This window comes from Saimiri boliviensis, chromosome 2, assembly GCF_048565385.1.
Source record: "Saimiri boliviensis isolate mSaiBol1 chromosome 2, mSaiBol1.pri, whole genome shotgun sequence".
Lineage (NCBI taxonomy): Eukaryota > Metazoa > Chordata > Mammalia > Primates > Cebidae > Saimiri > Saimiri boliviensis.
Window position 1 is genome coordinate 90,962,356 of NC_133450.1, and position 21,716 is coordinate 90,984,071.

A 21,716-nucleotide genomic window follows, 5' to 3' on the forward strand; every position below is an offset into this window, starting at 1 on the left:
ACATCTCCTTATTAAGGTGAGTTAAAATACCCAAAGCATCAAATATAAAAACAACGTTCATTGCCCATTAACACTGCAGAAGTATCTAACACTTGTATGATTCTACTGCATAAAATTTGCTTGCTATACTAAAAACACAAAATGACAGAGTATAGTACTGTTATAGTGGTTTGGAGAACCTCATAAAAGATCTTTTTGATTACTGTAATGCAACACTGAATCTTCATGAAAAGCATAGCATCATTACATGTTGGGAAAACTTGGATCTGTAATGTAATACACCTCACCTACATGGTGGTAAAGGCCCATAATGACTAAGCCAGGTAGGCCATGGCTTATCAGATTTTTATTCATTTTATACCATAGTCATTCCCTTCCTCTTTGTTGTATATAAAGTGCTTTTCAGTTTACCAGTATACTACACTTTTAAAAAAATAACTGTTCAAGACAAGTTACAATGATTCAGCAACTAAATCTCAAACCCAAGAGCAAGAAATGCAGCTGATTTTTTTCTAAAGCAACAAAATTTCACTCAAGAAAATCGTCCTGTCTGGCCAGAGAAAAAGAATTAGTTTAGTAATTCCATAAAACATGCTATGAAATTGATCATCTGAAAAATAAATAACCATATGAATCAGTTCCTAAATTCTGTAATTTTGCTGTTATTTTTCAGTAGATGAAAAGCTTCTTGATTCACTTCATTTTAACAGGCTCATAATTTAGGTGACACATTTTAAGAAGATACTATCCTTGTAAGCTTCCTTACCTTTAAAAATTTATTTACTATTACCTGCAAACAATAGGTAACAGAGCTTTGCCTCTGCTCTTCATTCTTTTTTAACTAACGTATACTCCCAGCTTGCATAAAACATTACAATATTTATGAAATTAATTATTGTAATAAGAGCACTATTTACAATTTACTATTTTATAGCCACCCTCTGCAACTTTCTACAAAGCTTTTTACCCTCTTTGTTTAAAATTTCAGGGTTTTATAGAGGGTGGGGGGTAGGGAAAATGCATTCTGTAAGGGACACCAATTAAAAGTATTAGTAAAATAAAGAGACTAATCTTTCTTCAATATAGGGCAATATAAGATCCTAACTAATGTTAATTTAAAAAACAAAAGCTAAATCTCAGATTTGCAACAGTTCACACCCTGAAAATGTGGCCTATTTATCCTGAAAACATATAATCTATAAATAAATACAGATAAAATATAAAAATCACATTTAATATTCTGTCTTTAAATCCTGAATTTTGCCGAACTGTCTCATTACCATTTTCATTTCAAAATCTATCTCGTTTTAGAAAAATAGCCTTCAACCATTGATATTCTAAAAATAGACTCCTACTGTCTTTTTTACAAGAAAGAATATCACTTGGTTATGAGTCCTTCCATATCAGCTACATCATCAATACCTAAAATTCTTATTTAATTCCATTTTTGGCAATCAAAATGGTAACTAAACATACAAAAAAAATCTTACCTATATGCTGCATTTTCTTTCAAATGCAAAGTGGTTAGATTCCCCTTCTACTTAATCAGTACAGGGTCTGGACATTTTTCAGTCTGACTTGCAAATATTTGCTTTCCCTCTTAGGGCATAGCATCCGCAGGGTTATACAGCACTACTTACATTCTCTTCCACATAAAAATCAGACATTACATGAAAGGAAAAGAAAGACAGCCCATTTCAAAGCATCTGGCAAACCTCCATTGGCAACCTGCCAAGCCTCTGCTAAACCTTCCTGTCTTTCCGAGCATGCTCACTTAAAACCAACAGCACGTTACTATGGCAACTCTGTAGGCAGCCTGTAAGTATGAACCGCCATTCTGATTTCAGAGTGTAAAAAAAACAAATACTGCAGGGGAAGTAAAAGGAAAGAAATAGCATATGCCCTTCATTACATACGAGTATACTCATTTCATTTCATAAATTCATATTTGTGTATTTAAAACAGAAACAAGCATCCCACATTTTTCCAGGGAAATATAGGTCCCCCTTTTCAGTAAATTCATTGTCTTTGTCTTGCCCCTAAGCCCTTTTACCCACAACAACCAAAAATATACCAGACAGTTTATCCTATTTGATACAACACTGCAGAATAGACAACAGTATTCATATAAGCAATCACATGGTACTCCATGAATGATTTCCTACAATTATATGCATATTTCAAATGACATGACAATATTACAGAGAAAACCATTAGCACTTACAACATACAATCTAAATCTTTTCAGTGATTTATCAAATTGCCAAATGAAATTTTCTTTGGGGTTTGGATAAGATTTTTTTTACCCTAACTATCCTTTAAATAATGTGAAATCTCTGAAAGAGGTTCTGAAGTTGAGACAGGCCAGACTTGGGTGCAAATCCCTATTCTACCAATTTTAGTTGTGCCAGCTTGGAAAAGTTACTTAACTTTTCTGAACCTTCTTTTCCTTACCTTTAAAGTAGGGTAACAGTTACTTCCTATGGTAATGAGTTAACACATGTAAAATACATAAAAATTATATTTCTTTCCTCTAGGGTTGTTTTGGAAAAGATCCAGAAAAAACCAGTTTGCACTTGTTGATTAATTAACCTAAAAAGTATTTTCTTGTAATCTCTTACTAAAAATTAGTTCTGATTTACACACTATGCTATAAGCCAAAAAGCTTTCTCAAAACCCAAATCAAGAATGCTAGAAACTGACAGAAACAAATAATAGAGAATCTAAACAGAGGACAAAATATATGAAGGTATTATTTTCACTAGAGAGTATTAAGATGTTTTTATTTGTTATAAACAAAGGACACCTACCACCTCTTCTTCTGCCTTTTTGGCCTCCTTTTCCTTCTCTTCATCATTTTCTTCAACTGGGCCATCTTCATCGTCACTACTGGATGACTCAAGGATTTCACTTATATCCATTTTCCAATTATCAGGAACAACTCTAGTTTTTAAGAAGATGCCTGCTTTCTGAAGCCCTAAGAGTGAAAATGTACTTCAGCAGTTGCTATGGAATTAGCAGCACGGAACAATAGAAAAGGCATTGCACTCACAATCAGAAGACCTGAATTCAAATTCAAGTGTCATTTATAAAATGATACAGTAAGCCTGAACATATTTCATAAGTTATAATGTTATACGAACATTTGTTATTACTTTATGGAATATTGTGAAAAATCTTAACGATAAAATATTAAAAGTTAAACTTAGCTAATAATCACAAATCAAATATATCTAGACATTAAAAAAAAAATCAAATAGGAGTGGGTATCAACTCTAAACAGTTAAAATGGCACCAGAGAATATCAGTCTGGCTTTATTTGCTACTTTCCATATAGAGCCACAACATAAAGTAATAGGGTAATTCATCTTATCTTACCCGGTTTAGTGGAGAGCTCAGATTCTGATAGACTCAGAATGTCTACTTCCTTAATGTCCTTTCTTGCTATAGAGTAACTAATTATAGAGAAGATGGGAGAACAATTTATTCAATAAAAATTATCACTTAAATAGTCCATGTTAACACATAGAAAAATATAAAAACCTCCAAATCAAAATATTGCCTATAAAATGTTTTTATCTTAGTCCTTAATAAAAGGTAAGAAGAGGTAACACAGGCAAAGCTAGTTATCTTAATTCTGAATTTTTAGATACTCAATTTGGTACACTGATTATACAATCCTCCTACAGATAGTACGGGATAATTTATATCAGCATGATGTTTTCAACACTTGTAGACAACAATGTCTATTTTAATACTTCTGAAATTTATTTTTCATTTTAGTAAAAAAATGCATTTACCAGATAGGAATATTGAAATATTTTTATCGCTATAAGATATATTATAGTATAAAATTTTTCACAGAGAACTATAACTCAAAAATTTTTAATTTCACTTTTTTAAATTATAAAGCAGAGATGAGTTTATGAAAAGGTTTCTAAAAGTCTGAATTTCAATCATGAAAAAAGTCAAAATAATTGCTCCAGTAATACAGATTAAAAAATACGCTTTGTAGTTAATAATAAATGTCACATACTACACATGATAAAAATACAAGATTTTACAATTAAGGAAAAAAATCAATACCATGCTTCACTAAAAAACCACCACCACCAAAAAACTGTTCTTTATTTTGTTCTCACATAATGTTGTTCACAGTTTTTATATAAAATTTATCGGTGAAAAATATCCTACATTACAAAAAGTCAAAACATACTAGGTCACAACTTCTCAGTTCATGAACGATTAGACTTTTAAAAATAAAGTTTTGGTGGGGGAGGTTTCTATCATCATAATTCCATTTTTTTCTTCCCATGTAACATCACTAAAGGATTCATTACTCACAATTTAGAATCAATAAATGATCGAACTAAACACTGATCCTTTTTCACGGTGATGTCATCATTACAGCTGGGAGATACTACCTGAAAAAGTAAGAACAGATTGATTCCTACTTCCTGTGCTCAGAAAAAGAATATTTTTCAAAAGAACAATTCTGAATCCCCTAACTTCTCAGATTATATTTTACAAAAATAAAAAGCTTCATTATAAATAGCTTCCATTATTAATGAATTACTTACAAAAAAAGATATGCTTATATTTTGTTTAGCACATTGACTGTCTAGAAATTTAATTTATCCATAGTCATTAGATTATAAAATGAGTAATTAATGAAATACAGGTCCAGGCATAGTGACTCACGCATGTAATCCCAGCACTTTGGGAGGTCAAGGTGGGCAGATGGATTGGGCTCAAGAGTTTTAAGACCAGCCTGGGTGGCATAGTGAGACTGTGTCTCTACCAAAAATACCAAAAATTAGCCTGGTGTGGTGGCGTGTGCGTACAGTCCCAGCTACTCGAAAGGTTGGGCTCAAGTGATCCCATGAGGTGGGGGCTGCAGTGAGCCAAGATGAAACCATTGCACTCTAGCCTGGGTGACAGAGTTAGTCACCATCTCAAAAAAAAAAAAAAAAAAAGAAAAAAAGAAATTAAAATGTAACCAGCACTTTAAAAATATCAGGATTTATTCTAAGCTAAATAATACTTCATTTATTGTCCAAAACACAAAATGTATAATCTGTGATGAAAATTTGGCATATAATTTTTAAAAATATACTTGAATAGAGATCTATTTTGAAATCTGGTCATTTAAAAAAACCTATGTTAGCTTTTTTTCTTTTTAATCAAGATATATACAATTCTTAGTAATTAAAACAAGTTAAAAAATCAACAAAGAACTTAATTTCTTAACTGCTGAAAATATCTTAAAAGTATCATTAGTAAATCATCTCTGTATTCTTTATATATTTTATATTTTTAAACAATTGATGAAATATATCTGATCATGCTCTTCCCTAACACTAGTCTCTCTCTGCTACATTCCAGCGCCATTCACATACCTTTGTGCACTGATGGAAATGTTCTACATCTGCACTACTCAATACAGTAGCAGTGAGTCACATGGTTCTAAGCACTTGAAATGTGGCTGGTACAACTGAGACTGAATTTTTAATTCCATTATATTTTAATTTAGTTACATTTAAACTTAAATGGCCACATAGGGTTCATGGTTATCGTACTGAACAGTGTATATCCAGATAATTGAATAGTCTTAGCAGACACATCAGCTGTCTTAACAATAGATGGAAGTAAATATTTTTTGTTTGTTTGCTAGGTGCTGGTAATTATTATTTTTTTTTTCTTGAGACCAAGTCTCACTCTGTTGCCAGCCTGGAGTGCAGTGGCACCATCTCAGCTCACTGCAACCTCCACCTCCCAGATTCAAGCAATTCTCTTGCCTCAGGGTGCCACCACGCCCTGATAATTTTTGTATTTTTAGTAGAGACAGGGTTTTACCATGTTGGCCAGGATGGTCTCGATCTCTGGACCTTGTGATCTATCTGCCTGCCTCAGCCTCTCAAAGTGCTGGAATTACAGGTGTGAGCCACCATACCTGTGGTAATTATTAGACTAATACTATCGCTGTGCCAACCCTCAAGGAGCTAACAGCGTACTGAAGGAGCAAACATAAAAATATACACAAAAACAACATAATGGAGGATAAGTACAGTGATACCACTAGGCACATAATAATATGAAAACATGGAGGAGGAAGATTTCACCTAACCTGGGCAAGAAAAAGGTGTGGCAGGAAAAATTTAAGGTAACTTTTAAAGGATGAGTAGGCACAACCCAAGGTTTAAATATCTCATCTATGAACTATTTAATGGCCTTCAAATGGATTCCTGCCACCTCCAGTCTTTCCAGCAACATACCACTTCCTCGTTCACATTCCTAAATATGTAGCTCAAATAACATCACTTTTCTGCAAAATTCTCTCCAGAATTACGTCCAAATTTTTAGATGAACTTTTAAAGACTCTTCTGCCCTAGATTCAAATTATGTTTGCTGGTATATTTCTTATTCCTCCCCTATTCACATGTAATATTTAGCCAAAATGAATTCCCAGAGCAAACAGTTCCATGAACAAACCCACTGCTATTTTTTTAACCTATTTTTTTTGTTTCCTCTAGTGAAGCTTTGCCTACTATCTTTAAACCCTTCAAAGCTCAGCTCAAAAGCACCTGCTTTGTGAAGGCTTTCTGTATTTTCCTCAAATAAATGTAATCTCTCAGGCCAGGGAGTCCTAATATTGAACACATATTGTTTTATATTACTGTTACTTGGATTATTCTGTGCATTATACAGAAAATCATCAAATGTAAGAATAGTGTCTTACTCATTTTTTATTTTCAATATCCCCTGGTAAATTATGATAAATCTACTGAGTAAATAAATAAATTTGTTATTTTTAAAAAAAAAAAAACAACTCTTGGCAAATCTACTTATTTTTCTATATAACTGAAAGGTTCAAGGGACTTTCAGAATTTTCCCATATAAATTATTATCTAGGAACTGAGTGATACATTTTTATGCACACAGAAACCTAAAAATATACTTTAAGCTATTTACAGGATTATAATCTAATTTGGGACACATTTTGTGCCACAATTATTATTAGAAATAAGTGATACCAAAATTCAAAGGGGCATACTTATGTTAAGAGTACTTAGGAGCCAAGCACAATGGCTCACACCGGTGATCCCAGCACCTTGGGAGGCCAAGGCCATCGTTTGAGCCCAGGAGTTTGAGACCAGCCTGGGCAATATGGCAAAACCTCATCCCTACAAAAGATACAAATATTAGCTGGGTGTGGTGGCACACACCTGTGGTCCCAAGCTACTCAGGAGGCTGAGGTGGGAGGATCACCTGAGCCCAGGGAGGTGGAGGCTGCAGTGAGCTGTGATCACGTCACTGCACTCCAGCCTGGGCGACAGAGACCCTCCCTCAAAAACAAAACAAAACAAAACAAGAGTATTTAAGAGAGACACTGCAAAGAAGGTAGGACTTGACTTGAACTTCAAGAGATATTTAAGAGGTGATAAAGGAGTGGAGGAGGAAGTACAGGAGTTGGAAGAGAAGAGACAGGCATTAATTATCAATTATTTTTTATTCCACTCTGAAATAATTCTCGTCTCTTATTATTATTCCTTATTGTGTAAGCAAAAATTAGCTTTCTCCACCAACTCACCTAAAACATGCCATTTCCAAAATCTTCCTTAAAATTTAGGTAAACCCCTCCTTTCCATACACCCTTTCTTAATCCATTCTGTACCAAAATTTGTTTTAATTTACTATATAATCTTTAATAACTATGTAATCTCTTAGATCTGTCTATAGTAAGCTTCTTGAGGACAATACAGTTAAGCCTCATATTTGTTTACCGCATATTTGTTTTAGAACAAAGCTGAACTCACTGCAGATCCTCAGTAAATACTAATTAATTTAAGGCAGGGATAAAAGCTTAGAGGAGTAATGTATCTTAAATATGGGGCAATTAAAGAACTTGAGTTTATACTAAAAACAGAATATAGGCCGGGCGCGGTGGCTCAAGCCTGTAATCCCAGCACTTTGGGAGGCCGAAGCCGGTGGATCACGAGGTCAAGAGATCGAGACCATCCTGGTCAACATGATGAAACCCCGTCTCTACTAAAAATACAAAAAATTAGCTGGGCATGGTGGTGTGTGCCTGTAATCCCAGCTACTCAGGAGGCTGAGGCAGGAGAATTGCCTGAACCCAGGAGGCGGAGGTTGTGGTGAGCCGAGATCGTGCCATTGCACTCCAGCCTGGGTAACAAGAGAGAAACTCCGTCTCAAAAAAAAAAAAAAACAGAATATAAACTAAGAGCCAGGGATGGCCTCAAACATCATCCATTTAAAAAATGCAAAACTGATCAATTAGGCAGACTCGCCGAAGGTTTTCTTTATTTGAGAATGGGACTATCGTAACTAAATCCGTATTTTAAAAAGACTTCTCAGCCCTAAAATCCCAGCCCTTTGGGAGGCCAAAGGGAGAACACTGCTTGAGCCCAGGAGTTTGGGACTAGCCTGGGCAATATCGTGAGTCTACATCTCTACAAAAAGTAAAAAATAAAAAAACAGAGAAGTATGGAGGTGCATGCCTGTAGTTACAGCTGCTTGGGAGGCTGAAACAGGGGGAATGCCTGAGCCTAGGAGGCCGAAGCTGCACTGAGTTGTGCTCACATCACTGCTTTCCGGCCTGGGAGACAGAGTAAGACCCTGCTTCAAAAAAAGGGGAGAAAAAAAGATTTCTCTATAAAAGTTAATTCTGGGGCCAGACGTGGTGGCTCACCCCTGTAATCCCAGCAGTTTGGGAGGCTAAGGTGAGCGGATCACAAGGTCAAGAGATCGAGAACCCCTCTGGCCAACATGGTGAAACCCCATCTCTACTAAAAATAGAAAAATTAGCTGGGCATGGTGGGGTGTGCCTGTAATCCCAAATACTCGGGAGGCATAGGTTGCAGTGAGCTGAGATCACGCCACCACACTTCAGCCTAGTGACAGATCGAGACTTCCCCTCAAAAAATAAAAAAAAGTTAGTTCTGGAAAATTAGTCTGAATCAATAGTGAAGAAATAATTCAAGAATCAAGTTAAGGGAACCCATGATAATGGGAATAGAGGGAAGAAATATGAAAGAGCTCAATAAAAGGTTATAGAGAATTAAAGAGAATAGCCAAAGAAGACAGTGAAGTATTCTGGACCTGACTATGATTATTCAATTAAAAAAATCTCCAATAAAGTACAAATTTGTTTAATACTTTCAAAATATTTTAAATGCTTTAAAAAAAATCCACTTTAAACAAATATTTAGAGGGCTGATTAACTTTGCAAAGAAACCTTACTTACCAAAGCAGGATACCATTCAGTCCTCTCAGCTGTAGACACCACACTTACAACTTTTCCTAGTAACTCATCATTGAGACGTCGCTTGTCTTCATCTTCCTCTTCACTACTTTCTTCTTCCTTTTCATCTTCGGTACTAAAAGTAAGAATAACTTGATCATTATCCTAACACAGATTATTATTTGATACAAAGTATTATGGATTTAATATGGTCAATTCAATTTCTAATGGATTACCCTGAAGCAGTGGCCTCTTCATTCTTACTATAATTGAAGACATGGGTCCCTCCTTAGCTTCACCTCAGTATGTAGTCCTGAGCTATCTAGGTAACTCTGAGTTCACTTCACTAGATTAATGAGTGCTTGGACTTAGGCTTTCATGCCACCACCACCTGGGACAGAAAAACCTAATTATACCACCATTAACTACTTATTTTGCCAATACTTTTTTTTTTTTTTTTTTTTTTTTGGGGAAGACTGCCCTTCTATTTTTATGCCAGATAATATAACCTTAATTTTCTAACTGGCTATGAAGATATCTCATTAAAACACACATAAGGGGCCGGGCGCGGTGGCACAAGCCTGTAATCCCAGCACTTTGGGAGGCCGAGGCGGGTGGATCACGAGGTCAAGAGATCGAGACCATCCTGGTCAACATGGTGAAACCTCGTCTCTACTAAAAATACAAAAAAACTTAGCTGGGCATGGTGGCACGTGCCTGTAATCCCAGCTACTCAGGAGGCTGAGGCAGGAGAATTGCCTGAACCCAGGAGGCGGAGGTTGCGGTGAGCCGAGATCGCGCCATTGCACTCCAGCCTGGGTAACAAGAGCAAAACTCCGTCTCAAAAACAAGAACAAAAACAAAAAAACCTGTGAATGAAAGTTTTACCAAGAATAGAATATTTAAATAGGCTCAAAGTATCTCCATGCAGGCTTAAATTACAAAGGAAAAAACACTAACTGTAGTAATTCTGAAGTGGAGAAATTTGGTAGACACCACCTTAACCAGGTGATCAAAGTTAGTATCACCAAGTATGGGACAAACTGGTAATAGTTTTTGCTGTGCTTTCCTTGAGCACACAACATCACTTACAGAGTATTACTGTCTAAAATGTATAACCTGAATCTAACAATGGGAAAACAATCCGACAAACCCGTATTTGGAAACAGGTTAAAAGACTATTGGCTTGTGTTCTTCAAAAATGTCAATGTCATGGGGGAAAAAAAAAAGACTACTGAACTGTTTCCGATTAAAGGAGGCTTAAGAACCACATAAACTAAATGCAATGCATGATATTGAATTGGATCCTGGAATCAGGGGAAGTGGGGGATGCTATAAAGGCTATCATTGGAACAAGTGGCAAAGTTTGAAATATTAACCGTATATTACGATAGTAGTCTATCAATGTTAAATTTTTTGAATTTGGTATTCATACTTTGGTTATGTAAGAGCATGTCCTTGTTCTTAAGCGTTAATTGATAAAGGGTCATGATGCTTGCCACTTGCTCTCAAATAGTTCAGCAAAATAAATTATTACAAAATACGAAAATAATTACTATATATATATAGAGAGAGAGAGGGGGAATCATAAAGCAAATGTGTTGAAAAAGGTTAAAAACTGGTAAATCTAGATAGAGTATATAGACATTAGGCTGGGCGCAGTGGCTCACACCTATAATCCCAGCACTTTGGGAGGCTAAGGTGGGCAAATCAATCACTTGAGGTCAGGAGTTTGAAACTAGCATGGCCAACATAGCGAAACCCTGTCTCTACTAAAAATATAAAAATTAGCGAGGTGTGGTGGCAAGCCTGTAATCCCAACTACTTGGGAGGCTGAGGCAGGAGAATCACTTGAACCTGGGAGGTAGAAGTTGCAGTGAGCTCAGATCATGCCACTGTACTCCAGCCTGGGCAACACAGTGAAACTCCATCTCAAAAAAAAAACCAAAAAAGAGTATATAGACATTCATTGTATTATTCTTGCAATCTTTAAGTTTGAAATGTTTTTGAAATAAAAGATAAAAAACATAGACTCATTTAAAATAGAAAAATCATCCTATCAATTAAAAACTTTGGCAAAGTAACTTAAAAGAAAAATAGTATTTTCATCATTCCTGGGCGAATAATGGGAATAATTAAGAACAAGGTCGACTTGGGGTAAAATGCCTAACGTTAAGAATACAGGATGCTATGAAAAGCTTACCCAGGCCGGGCGCGGTGGCTCAAGCCTGTAATCCCAGCACTTTGGGAGGCCGAGGCGGGTGGATCACGAGGTCGAGAGATCGAGACCATCCCGGTCAACATAGTGAAACCCCGTCTCTACTAAAAATACAAAAAATTAGCTGGGCATAGTGGCACATGCCTGTAATCCCAGCTACTCGGGAGGCTGAGGCAGGAGAATTGCCTGAACCCAGGAGGCGGAGGTTGCGGTGAGCCGAGATCGCGCCATTGCACTCCAGCCTGGGTAACAAGAGCGAAACTCTGTCTCAAAAAAAAAAAAAAAAAAAAAGAAAAGCTTACCCAAATGAATTTAGCCATTCCAGGACAATCAGTTGTTTAATGTTATAATAATTGTAATTATAATGATACCACATATGAAAAACTCACACAGGAAGAGAAGACCTCCTTCCTCTGTTTGTCTTCTTTGCAATTACTGGAGTTCCAAAATGCTCTGGATTTGTTAATGGAAGCTGGTCAAGTGTCTATGTAAGAAACAGATTAATTAAATCACATTTTACCTCTAGATCGGTACCTACAGTTCAATCCAAATAGTTCATCCATGTCACCCTACCTCACTCTCTGCAAAATGTCTCTCTCCTTTCAGACAAAGCGAGGTACGTCTCAATGTTCGCTCATCACCATCATCAAACACTATAATAAGCACAAGATATCGGAGAATTTATGCACACTAATGAAATAAAAACTTACACACACAATACTCTTATTAGAGCTTAATATTTGTAAGAACCATTATTTTAGTCATTTTACAAAACCCTTACAGTAAGCATATCATGCCATATTTTTCATTGCATAGATACCAAAAACACAGGTTAAATGGCTGCCCATAACTGCTTAAGTATCTCCAGTTGTTTTAGTAACCCCCTTTTTTTTTTTTTGAGACCTAGTTTCACTCTGTCACCCAGGCTGAAGTGCAATGGCACAATCTTGGCTCACTGCAACCTCCGCCTCCCAAGTTCAAGTGACTTTCCTGCCTCAGCCTCTTGAGTAGCTGGGATTACAGGCATGTGTCACCACACCCAGCTAATTTTGTATTTTTAGTAGAGACAGGGTTTCACCATGTTGGTCAAGCTGGTCTCCAACTCCTGATCTCGGATGATCCACCCACCTCGGCCTCCCAAAGTGCTGGGATTACAGGCATGAGCCACCGTGTCTGGCCTGTTTTTTTTTTTAAATTTCTATCACTACAGAACCACCTTCTTAACCCATTAGCAGCCTAGTCAAAGCATAAATATTAAATTAACTGCAATCACAGAAGAATGAACAAAAACCTGATTTTAAAAAAAGTATTACGGATTTTTCCACTAAAGCTATCAATAGTGTACCCCTAACTTCCAGAAACTGACCCTGGTAATGCTACTGAATTATTCTACTGCTTCTACTTATTTACACGATAACCTACTACACATGTACTGGCTGCCAAATTCTAAAGTTGTTAGATACAAGTTCTTTTGTTAGAAAAGGATATACGTAGTTTATAATTTAAAAAAATTTTTTAAAAAATAAACTAGAGACAAGGTTTTCCTATTTTACCCAGGTTCGTTTCAAACTCCTGGTCTCAAATGATCGCCCTGCCTCGGTCTCTGGAAGTGCCTGGATTACAAGCATCTACCACTGTACCCAACTGAGTAATTAGAAATAAAGGTTGCAATAAGGAAAAGAAAGATATGAAGTTTTTAGAGTAGGCGTGGTGGCCTATGCCTGTGGTCCCAGCTACTGGAGAGGTCAACGTGGAATGACTGCTTAAACCAGGAAAACCAAGGCTCAAGCATGGTTACTGAGCCATGACTGTGCCACTGGGTGACAAAGCAAAACCAAGACTGACTCCAAAAAAAAAAAAGATATAAAGTCTTTTTAAAGAGAATCTTAAAAAAAAAAAAACATAATTACATAGATGCTTTCTAAAGTTTTTTACTTTTACTATATATTTTGAAAAATCTTACCACTTGGCCAGGCACAGTGACTCACACTTATAATCCCAGCACTTTGGGAAGCTGAGGCAGGCGGATCACCTAAGATTGGGAGTTCAAGACCAGCCTGACCAACATGGAGAAACCCCATCTCTACTAAAAATACAAAATTAGCCAGGCATGGTAGCGCATGCCTGTAATCTCAGCCACTTGGGAGGCTGAGGCAGAAGAATTGCTTGAACCTGGGAGGTAGAGGTTGCAGTGAGTCAAGATCATGCCACTGTACTCCAGCCTGGGCAACAAGAGTGCAATATATATATATATATATAGTACTAATTTTCATAATTTTAGATACTTTTCTATTGTAACAGAATAGGTTAGTATTAATTTAAAAAATTCTGTATTACATTCATTTAATATCCAAGAATCTTTTAGTTACCTATGAAATTACAATCCTGAATTATTTTCTTAAAAGGCTGTTTTATTAGCAAACACTTTGCCTTTAAATCCTACACTTACCTTTAATGAGTAAGTTTTTCAAAAAGAAAATTATATAAAAGCTTTCAACAGTTAAATATTTATCTACTTCGGCAGGGCGCGGTGGCTCAAGCCTGTAATCCCAGCACTCTGGGAGGCTGAGGCGGGTGGATCACGAGGTCAAGAGATCGAGACCATCCTGGTCAACATGGTGAAACCCCGTCTCTACTAAAAATACAAAAAATTAGCTGGGCATGGTGGCGCGTGCCTGTAATCCCAGCTACTCAGGAGGCTGAGGCAGGAGAATTGCCTGAACCCAGGAGGCGGAGGTTGTGGTGAGCCGAGATCGCGCCATTGCACTCCAGCCTGGGTAACAAGGGCGAAACTCCGTCTCAAAAAAAAAAAAAAAAAAATTTATCTACTTTAATCAGTTCTCCCTGTTAGACTAAACATACCTAGCTTAGATTCTTTTACATGCAGGAGACAATGTGGAGAAAATTAAAAACTCCTGAAGCACATACTCAAAGAACCATGATTCTACAAAAGCAGCTGTGCTATAAACAGTCAATGATCCAGAAATTAATGACTAGCTGCAGGCATAACGACAGGTTAAAACACAACATCCTTTCCAATGATTACATCACAGTCTACACTTGAGTCATAGTGCACTAAATATTTAATATAAAAAATTATGATTCATATAGTGTCAAGTCTAACAAATAAACCACTGTTATTTTAAAATTTTTAAATCATGAAATTATCACAAACCAAACAATGTAATTCTTGTCAGTACTAGTGTCTTTAAGTATAAAATTTCAAAAAGAGTAAAACCATAAAGGTTTTCACATTTTCTTAATGCCTATAATACCAAAGATGATGATACTAAACACACACACATTTAAATGGAGGCATGAAGAAGGAAAATGCAAATGTAAGACCAACACTACCAAATTTATATAACAACATGTTTTCCATAGTGTTTTATCATTAATCAATGGCAACACTAAACCAAAATGTTCGATGAAAAATTTCAACAATTTCAACATTTCAAACAAAAAATTTCAGCAATTTTTGAATTTGAACAAGTCAAAAATTTCAATTATCACTTCAAAATAAAATCAGATTTTCAGAGGGAAAAATTCACTTCACTTCAATATACTTTATGATGGATAGAAATATTAAATAAAAACAAAGGGATTTCTCAAAAGGGGATTATAATACAGACAACTATTTTACAGTTTTACATAGGAACCCTCCCAACTTTAAGTGAAAAAAAAGAGTTTAAGATTTATTTATTTAGAGACAGAGTCTCGCTCTGGGGCTCAGGCTGGAGTGCAGTAGTGGCATGATTTTGGCTCAATGCAACCTCTGCCTCCCGGGTTCAAGTGATTCTAGTGCCTCAGCCTCCCAAATAGCTGGGATTACAGTCACATATCACCAGGCCCGGCTAACTTTTGTATCTTTAGTAGAGACAGGGTTTCACCATGTTGATCCGGCTGGTCTCGAAATCCTGGCCTCAAATGTTCCACCTACCTTGGCCTTCCAAAGTGCTGGGATTATAGGCGTGAGCCACTGCACCCAGACTAAGATTTTTTTAATTCACAAAATTATACAAATATGTTTTTGAGTACTTTATAAATTCATTAAATTATGTAATTTTTCAAGATTTTCTGAAAATTACAGGTGTGAGCCACCACACCTATAATCCTGGTACTTTGGGAGGCCAAGGCAGGAGAATCCCTTGAGGTCAGCAGTTGGAGACCAGCCTGGTCAACACAGTGAGACCCTGTCTTTACCAAAAAAAATTTAAAAATTAGCTGAGTCCATGGTGACATGTGCCTGTAATCCTAACTGCTTCAGTGACAGGAGTTCAAGGCTGCAGGGAGCTATGATTGCCACTGGGCAACAGAGTGAGACTCTGTTTCTACACAAAATTATTTTTTTTTTTTTATAAAACCAACATTATGAACTTATTAATCAAGATCAATGAATAAACTATGGTACAAATAGTAAGAAGAGGAAATATTTCTATTGCTCAAAAATAAAAACAAAAACATCCCCTTGAGTTGGTGCTGTTTACTGTTCAACATTCAAGGGGAGGCCAGGAGCAGTGGCTCACGCCTGTAATCCCAATGCTTTGGGAGGCTAAGGCGATAGGACTGCGTGAGCCCAGGAATTCAGGGCTGCAGTGAACTATGAATGATAGTACAACTGTACAAAAGCCTGGGCAAGACCTTGTCTCTAAAAAAAAAACAGAGCAAGACCCTGTCTCTAAAACAAACAAAAAACAAGAAATAAACCACTAGGGGATAAACTATTACCAGATTTTTAAAACATGGAATCACACTATATCCATAATCTCTTTCAAAATTGATTAATAGGCCGGGCGCGGTGGCTCAAGCCTGTAATCCCAGCACTTTGGGAGGCCGAGGCGGGTGGATCACGAGGTCAAGAGATCGAGACCATCCTGGTCAACATGGTGAAACACCGTCTCTACTAAAAATACAAAAAAATAGCTGGGCATGGTGGCGCGTGCCTATAATCCCAGCTACTCAGGAGGCTGAGGCAGGAGAATTGCCTGAACCCAGGAGGCGGAGGTTGCGGTGAGCCGAGATCGTGCCATTGCACTCCAGCCTGGGTAACAAGAGCGAAACTCCATCTCAAAAAAAAAAAAAAAAAAAAAAAAAAAAAAAAAAATTGATTAATAAAGTTTAACAGAAGGGAAATGGATACCTATATTATGTCAGAAGCAGTTAGAACTACAGGCATATACCACCACAGTATCACTGACTCTAATGACAACTTCAGATCACTAATGATCCTAACTCCTATTTGATCCAAACCAGCAATGTGGTATCCTCTTTTATTTCATTTTTAATTATCTGACATAATTTCTGGTATCTCATGAAACCAAAAAAAGGTCATGGGGGTCATAAACATTTGTAACAATTTTCTGATTATACTCACATAATACTTTGCTAGGAACTGGAAATCAAGAAAAATTCCAGAAAAAAGCAATTAAACTGAATAGGTAGTAGGTACTCACTGAAAGAAAAATACGGGATGTTCATGACCCAAGACGTTATACATTTCATTTTGCCATATTTTTAAACCAACTGGTAATTCAGGTCATTATACTCTGATCGTTCTTTATGTGATCCACTTCCTTCAATATCTAAATGTTCTTTACAGCAGTGCTATGTTGAGTTTTCTGAATGGAAGAGTGCCTTTCAAAATCTTTTCATGAATTTCCTTCATGTACATAAGTGCAAAAATCTTTAATATTTTGAATTTGTCTCCCAAATAAAACTGTTTCTCCCTATTTTTATAAGTGTGAACTACTTGCATCAGAATCACTGACATGCTTATTAAAACATTCTTGTTTTGCCATCCCCAGGCCTACTAATTGGAGAGGCTTAAGGTCGTGAAATCCTCATTTTTCTAAGCAAGCACCAAGTGATTCTTATGTACACTAATGCTTGATACCTCAATTATACGCAATTAAGATGCTAAAGCTCTTTGCGAACAAGAATTATACAATTTCTTCTGTAATTATCCAACATAGAAAATCACCATAGAAAATGCTTTGTAGTGACTAGTTTTTAGAAACACTAAAATGCTACTACTCATGTAGAGGACAGAGGTTGCTATTCATAATTGAATAATTACTCTGGGATGAAGAAACCAGAATGAGAAAGTCTGAAAAGTATTCCTTCTGTAGAGCATACATATTTTATCAGTAAAACTTTACTGGTAATATGAGTATAATCTTTATAGTGAGTGCAATATTAATATCTGAATATGCATCATATATTTTCTGCTGTTTCTACACACACCTGCAATTTTCATCAGGTCTTTAACAAAGCAAAGTTATATTTACTTATTCTCTAAGAGTTAACATTAAGCTTAGTTTTTAATTGTTTGATTTTTTGCAACGGAGTATCGCTCTTATTGCCCAGGCTAGAGTGCAATGGCTCAATCTAGGCTCACTGCAACCTCAGACTCCCAGGTTCAAGCGATTCTCCTGCCCCGGCCTCTTGAGTAGCTGGGATTACAGGCACCCACCACCAGCTACTTTTGTATTTATAGTAGAGATGAGGTTTTGCCATGTTGGCCAGGCTGGTCTCAAACTCTTAACCTCAAGCGATCCACCCACCTCTACCTCCTAAAGTGCTGGGATTACAGGTGCAAGCCACCATGCCCAGCTGCTTAGTTTTTAAACATTTAACAAATATCAATAGCCACAGCTAAGCTTCCTAAAAATACATAGTTCAGAGTAATAACACCATTGTGAACCAACACCAAATTCTAGGAAGTCCAACAATCAAAAGGTTAGAAAAAAGCAGTACACACAGCAAATTGGTAGTACTAACAGAAGGCACAGGGTTAGAAACAGAAATTTTTAAGCAAAGCATAGTTCTTCACAACACTGAGCATCAACTGGGTATGAATTATTTTTACCCAAAGCAACAAATCAAGTAAACTAAAAGTAAACCTAAGTGATTGTTTCTTTTGTATCTACAAGAAAACCACAAAATAACTATACCACTTAAACCAAGAAATAAGTATAAAAACCAACAATGCTATAGATTGGATGTTATCCACAGGATTTTGCAGTTTAAAAGTACTGAGTGAGAGGAGATTTGGAAATGTTACCTAATGCTATTCTCATCAACATGACAGTAGCTACTGAAGTACTACTTTTAGGTTTTAACTCACATGTACTATGACACTTGTTGCTTCTTACTGTTAATAAAATAAAGCTATCTGAAGCCAGTATAAGCGTATGCATGGAATGTTAGGAACACATTCATATTAGAAGTATGTGTATCTTTCTTGAAAGCTGTTTGTTTTGTTTTGCTTTTGAGACAGAGTCTCACTCTGTCACCCAGGCTGGAGTGCAGTGGCTCGATCCTGGCTCACTGCAACATCCGCCCCCCAGGTTGAAGTGATTCTCCAGCCTCAGCCTCCCGAGTAGCTGGGATTACAGTCACATACCACCATGCCTGGCTAATTTTTGTATTTTTAGCAGAGATGGCGTTTCACCATGTTGGCCAGGCTGGTCTGAAACTTCTGACCTCAATTGATCCACCCACCTCGGCCTCACAACATGCTGGGATTACAGGCATGAGCTACCATGCCTGGTCTTGAAAGCTGTTAATATGATCACCCACACTGTCAAAAATCAAAAAGTAAGTTACAATTACCTAGTCTTGAAGCTACTATGGTCAGAATTTTTTAAATCTATAAATTGTCTGGCAACAACTACATTACCTTCATATAAAATATGTAGCAATACAATAAAGACTGCAACTATGCAATTTTGATTACAATTATAGAAAAAGTGATCACAATAATGTGATCTAATTTTCTTGAAGAGAAACATCAAAATAACCTAAAACAAAAGTACATTCTTGGATGAAATAGACACAAGTGGCCAAGTTAGTGTAAGAGATAATTGTTTTCGTTACCTAAGGGGGCATTCTTAGAATTTTAGCCAGCTATATCCAGTAAACTGACAGGAAATAATACATATTTCTCTGCCAACACAATGTTTCAGTGTATCCACAAACCACAGATATATGCAACCTCCAAATCAAATCTATGTGTTAAATTACTTAATTACTTACCCACAGTATACCAACTAGCATCTGTCAACTTGCTGATAATAGCTTCCTGAAAAGATCCATCAGATGTCCTTGTTTCAACAATAGCTCCCACCTAAAACATGAGTCCAAATTTCCTTACCAAATTTAAACAAATAAACCAAATCACTCCCACCAACCATATAATCTAGGTAAGAAAAATAAATACCATACTTATAATTCTATCTTATATGGTCTTAAATCTTTATCATTTATAGTACTTGTCTATTTATTATGCAATTTGAGTCCCAAAACACTTTGACAAAAGTTAGGTAGCTATTATGACCCCTACTTTACATAATGAAAACTGCAGTTCAGAAAGAGAAAATAATTTGCAAAGTCCAGGATGAGAGCCCAGTCTCTTAAATCTTACTTCAGAGCTTTTCCACTGTATCACAAGGCCTTCAAGAAAATTAAATAGAATAACTATAAAATTATAAGACAACCAAAATAGACTCAATTTCCTTTTAAAGAAACATTGAATACCAGAGTCAACATTTATATTTAAGGGACCTTTTAGATAAAGGTTCACCTGGATAGAGAGGGATGGACCAGTTGATCTTCTTTCAGTTTCCAGATCTTTGCATATCAGATATTAACCAAAGTGGTACTCTGATATAACAGATTTATTATATAAACAAATGGCCAGAAATGGATGGAAAATATAATCTAGGTATTCATTAAATTGAATTAGAAAGTGAACATGGTTTACTTGGTAAATTAGAACAAGCAAAGATTCAGGCTCATGATACTCAACTTACAAGGCTAAACATCACCTCAGATACAGCAACAATGTGAAAAACAAAGTTAGGTATTCAGTTCAAGAATTCAAAACAAAAAGGTAGGTGAAAAACTCAGTATGTTTATATATATTAAACTACCCTTCTAGAAGATGTTTAGTATTCTAAAACTTAGAATATAGCTATTGCAATATTTAAACTCTTCATTTGTACTGTTTTCTGATTAACATTCTCATAAAATGTTAAATCTATGTAGAAATGTAAATTCAATAAATATGGTATAAATATATGATTATTTTAGATTTTAAACTGTACGACATACATACTCTTAAAGGACCCTTTACTTGGTCATCTTGTACCAATTGTGTGGTATTATCCTGTTTCAGGAGTACCTGAAAAACATTTTGCACAATAATTTGCATATTACTTTTAAAACATACATTTATAGTAACATTGTAACAATAAAGTCTCTAATTTATGCTTTCTTAGCACCCTGTGGTGACCTCTGCTATAATACTTATTACATTCTCTTAACTGTGAGCTCCTTGAGGGCTGAGTCCTCCCTTCATTGCTATATCCCCAACAGTTAGCAAGTGTGAATGCATATTACCAGTACTTAATAACTATTTACTGAATGAACTATATAATAATCTGTAGTGATTATTGGAAAAAAAAAAAAAACCACACCTGCCTTTATTGCTTTTTATTAACAAGTCACAAAAGGTTTTGACTGTCACCAAGTCCACAAAGAACAAAAAAAGAGGATCAAACTGTATTGCCTATATGCAAAATAAACAAATTAAATTAAAACCAGAACCCTCATCCTTTATAAAGTGAAGCTTAACAATAATCATAATACACAATGATATAAACAAGTGCTCCCTTCCACTACACATCTAAATATAGAGTTGGTTACTATGGTCCAAATAACAGATGGTCCAAATAAATTCAAAATCTAGGTAGTGTACATATAAGACCTCCTAAAACAATCATTGTATTAATTTTAAATAAATACGAGCCACAATACTAATAACAAATTTAAATTGTTAAAGAATCCCAAATAAATATAGAGTAATCAAATCCTACATAGCTGACATGGTAAAAAGGCTGTATGAAACAAAAAGAAATGAATGTCAACTGGCAATTTATCATAATAAACCCTTGAAGTTTCATCAAGAAAACTGAAATATACAGTTTATAATAATCAAGATCCATCTAATTATCTACCCTACAAATCGCACTCCTTTACTCAATGTTTCTGAAACTTTTTTTTTTAATACAGAGTCTCAACCTCCACTTCCCTAACTTAAGCAATTCTCATGCCTCAGCCTCCAGCGTAGCTGGAATTACAGGCGTGCACCACCATGCCTGGCTAATTTTTTTTGTATTTTTAGTAGGGACAGGGTTTCAACATTTTGGCCAGGCTGGTCTCAAACTTCTG

The 21,716-nt window shown here is 36.0% G+C and overlaps 1 protein-coding gene across 5 annotated transcripts in view; it reads right to left on the bottom strand.

Moving 5' to 3' along the window:
• ARID4A (AT-rich interaction domain 4A) overlaps window positions 1-21,716 on the bottom strand; it is a 74,913-nt gene that overhangs the window by 47,213 nt on the left and 5,984 nt on the right. For all 5 annotated transcript variants that reach the window (XM_074393890.1, XM_010341051.3, XM_074393887.1 and 2 more), the window contains exons 4-11: window positions 20,602-20,667; window positions 19,521-19,611; window positions 12,057-12,136; window positions 11,873-11,967; window positions 9,269-9,401; window positions 4,345-4,424; window positions 3,379-3,455; window positions 2,811-2,977 (exon numbers count right to left, since the gene is read on the bottom strand). In XM_074393890.1, coding sequence (XP_074249991.1) covers window positions 2,811-2,977; window positions 3,379-3,455; window positions 4,345-4,424; window positions 9,269-9,401; window positions 11,873-11,967; window positions 12,057-12,136; window positions 19,521-19,611; window positions 20,602-20,667 — 789 coding nt within the window. The remainder of the gene's footprint in view (window positions 1-2,810; window positions 2,978-3,378; window positions 3,456-4,344; window positions 4,425-9,268; window positions 9,402-11,872; window positions 11,968-12,056; window positions 12,137-19,520; window positions 19,612-20,601; window positions 20,668-21,716) is intronic.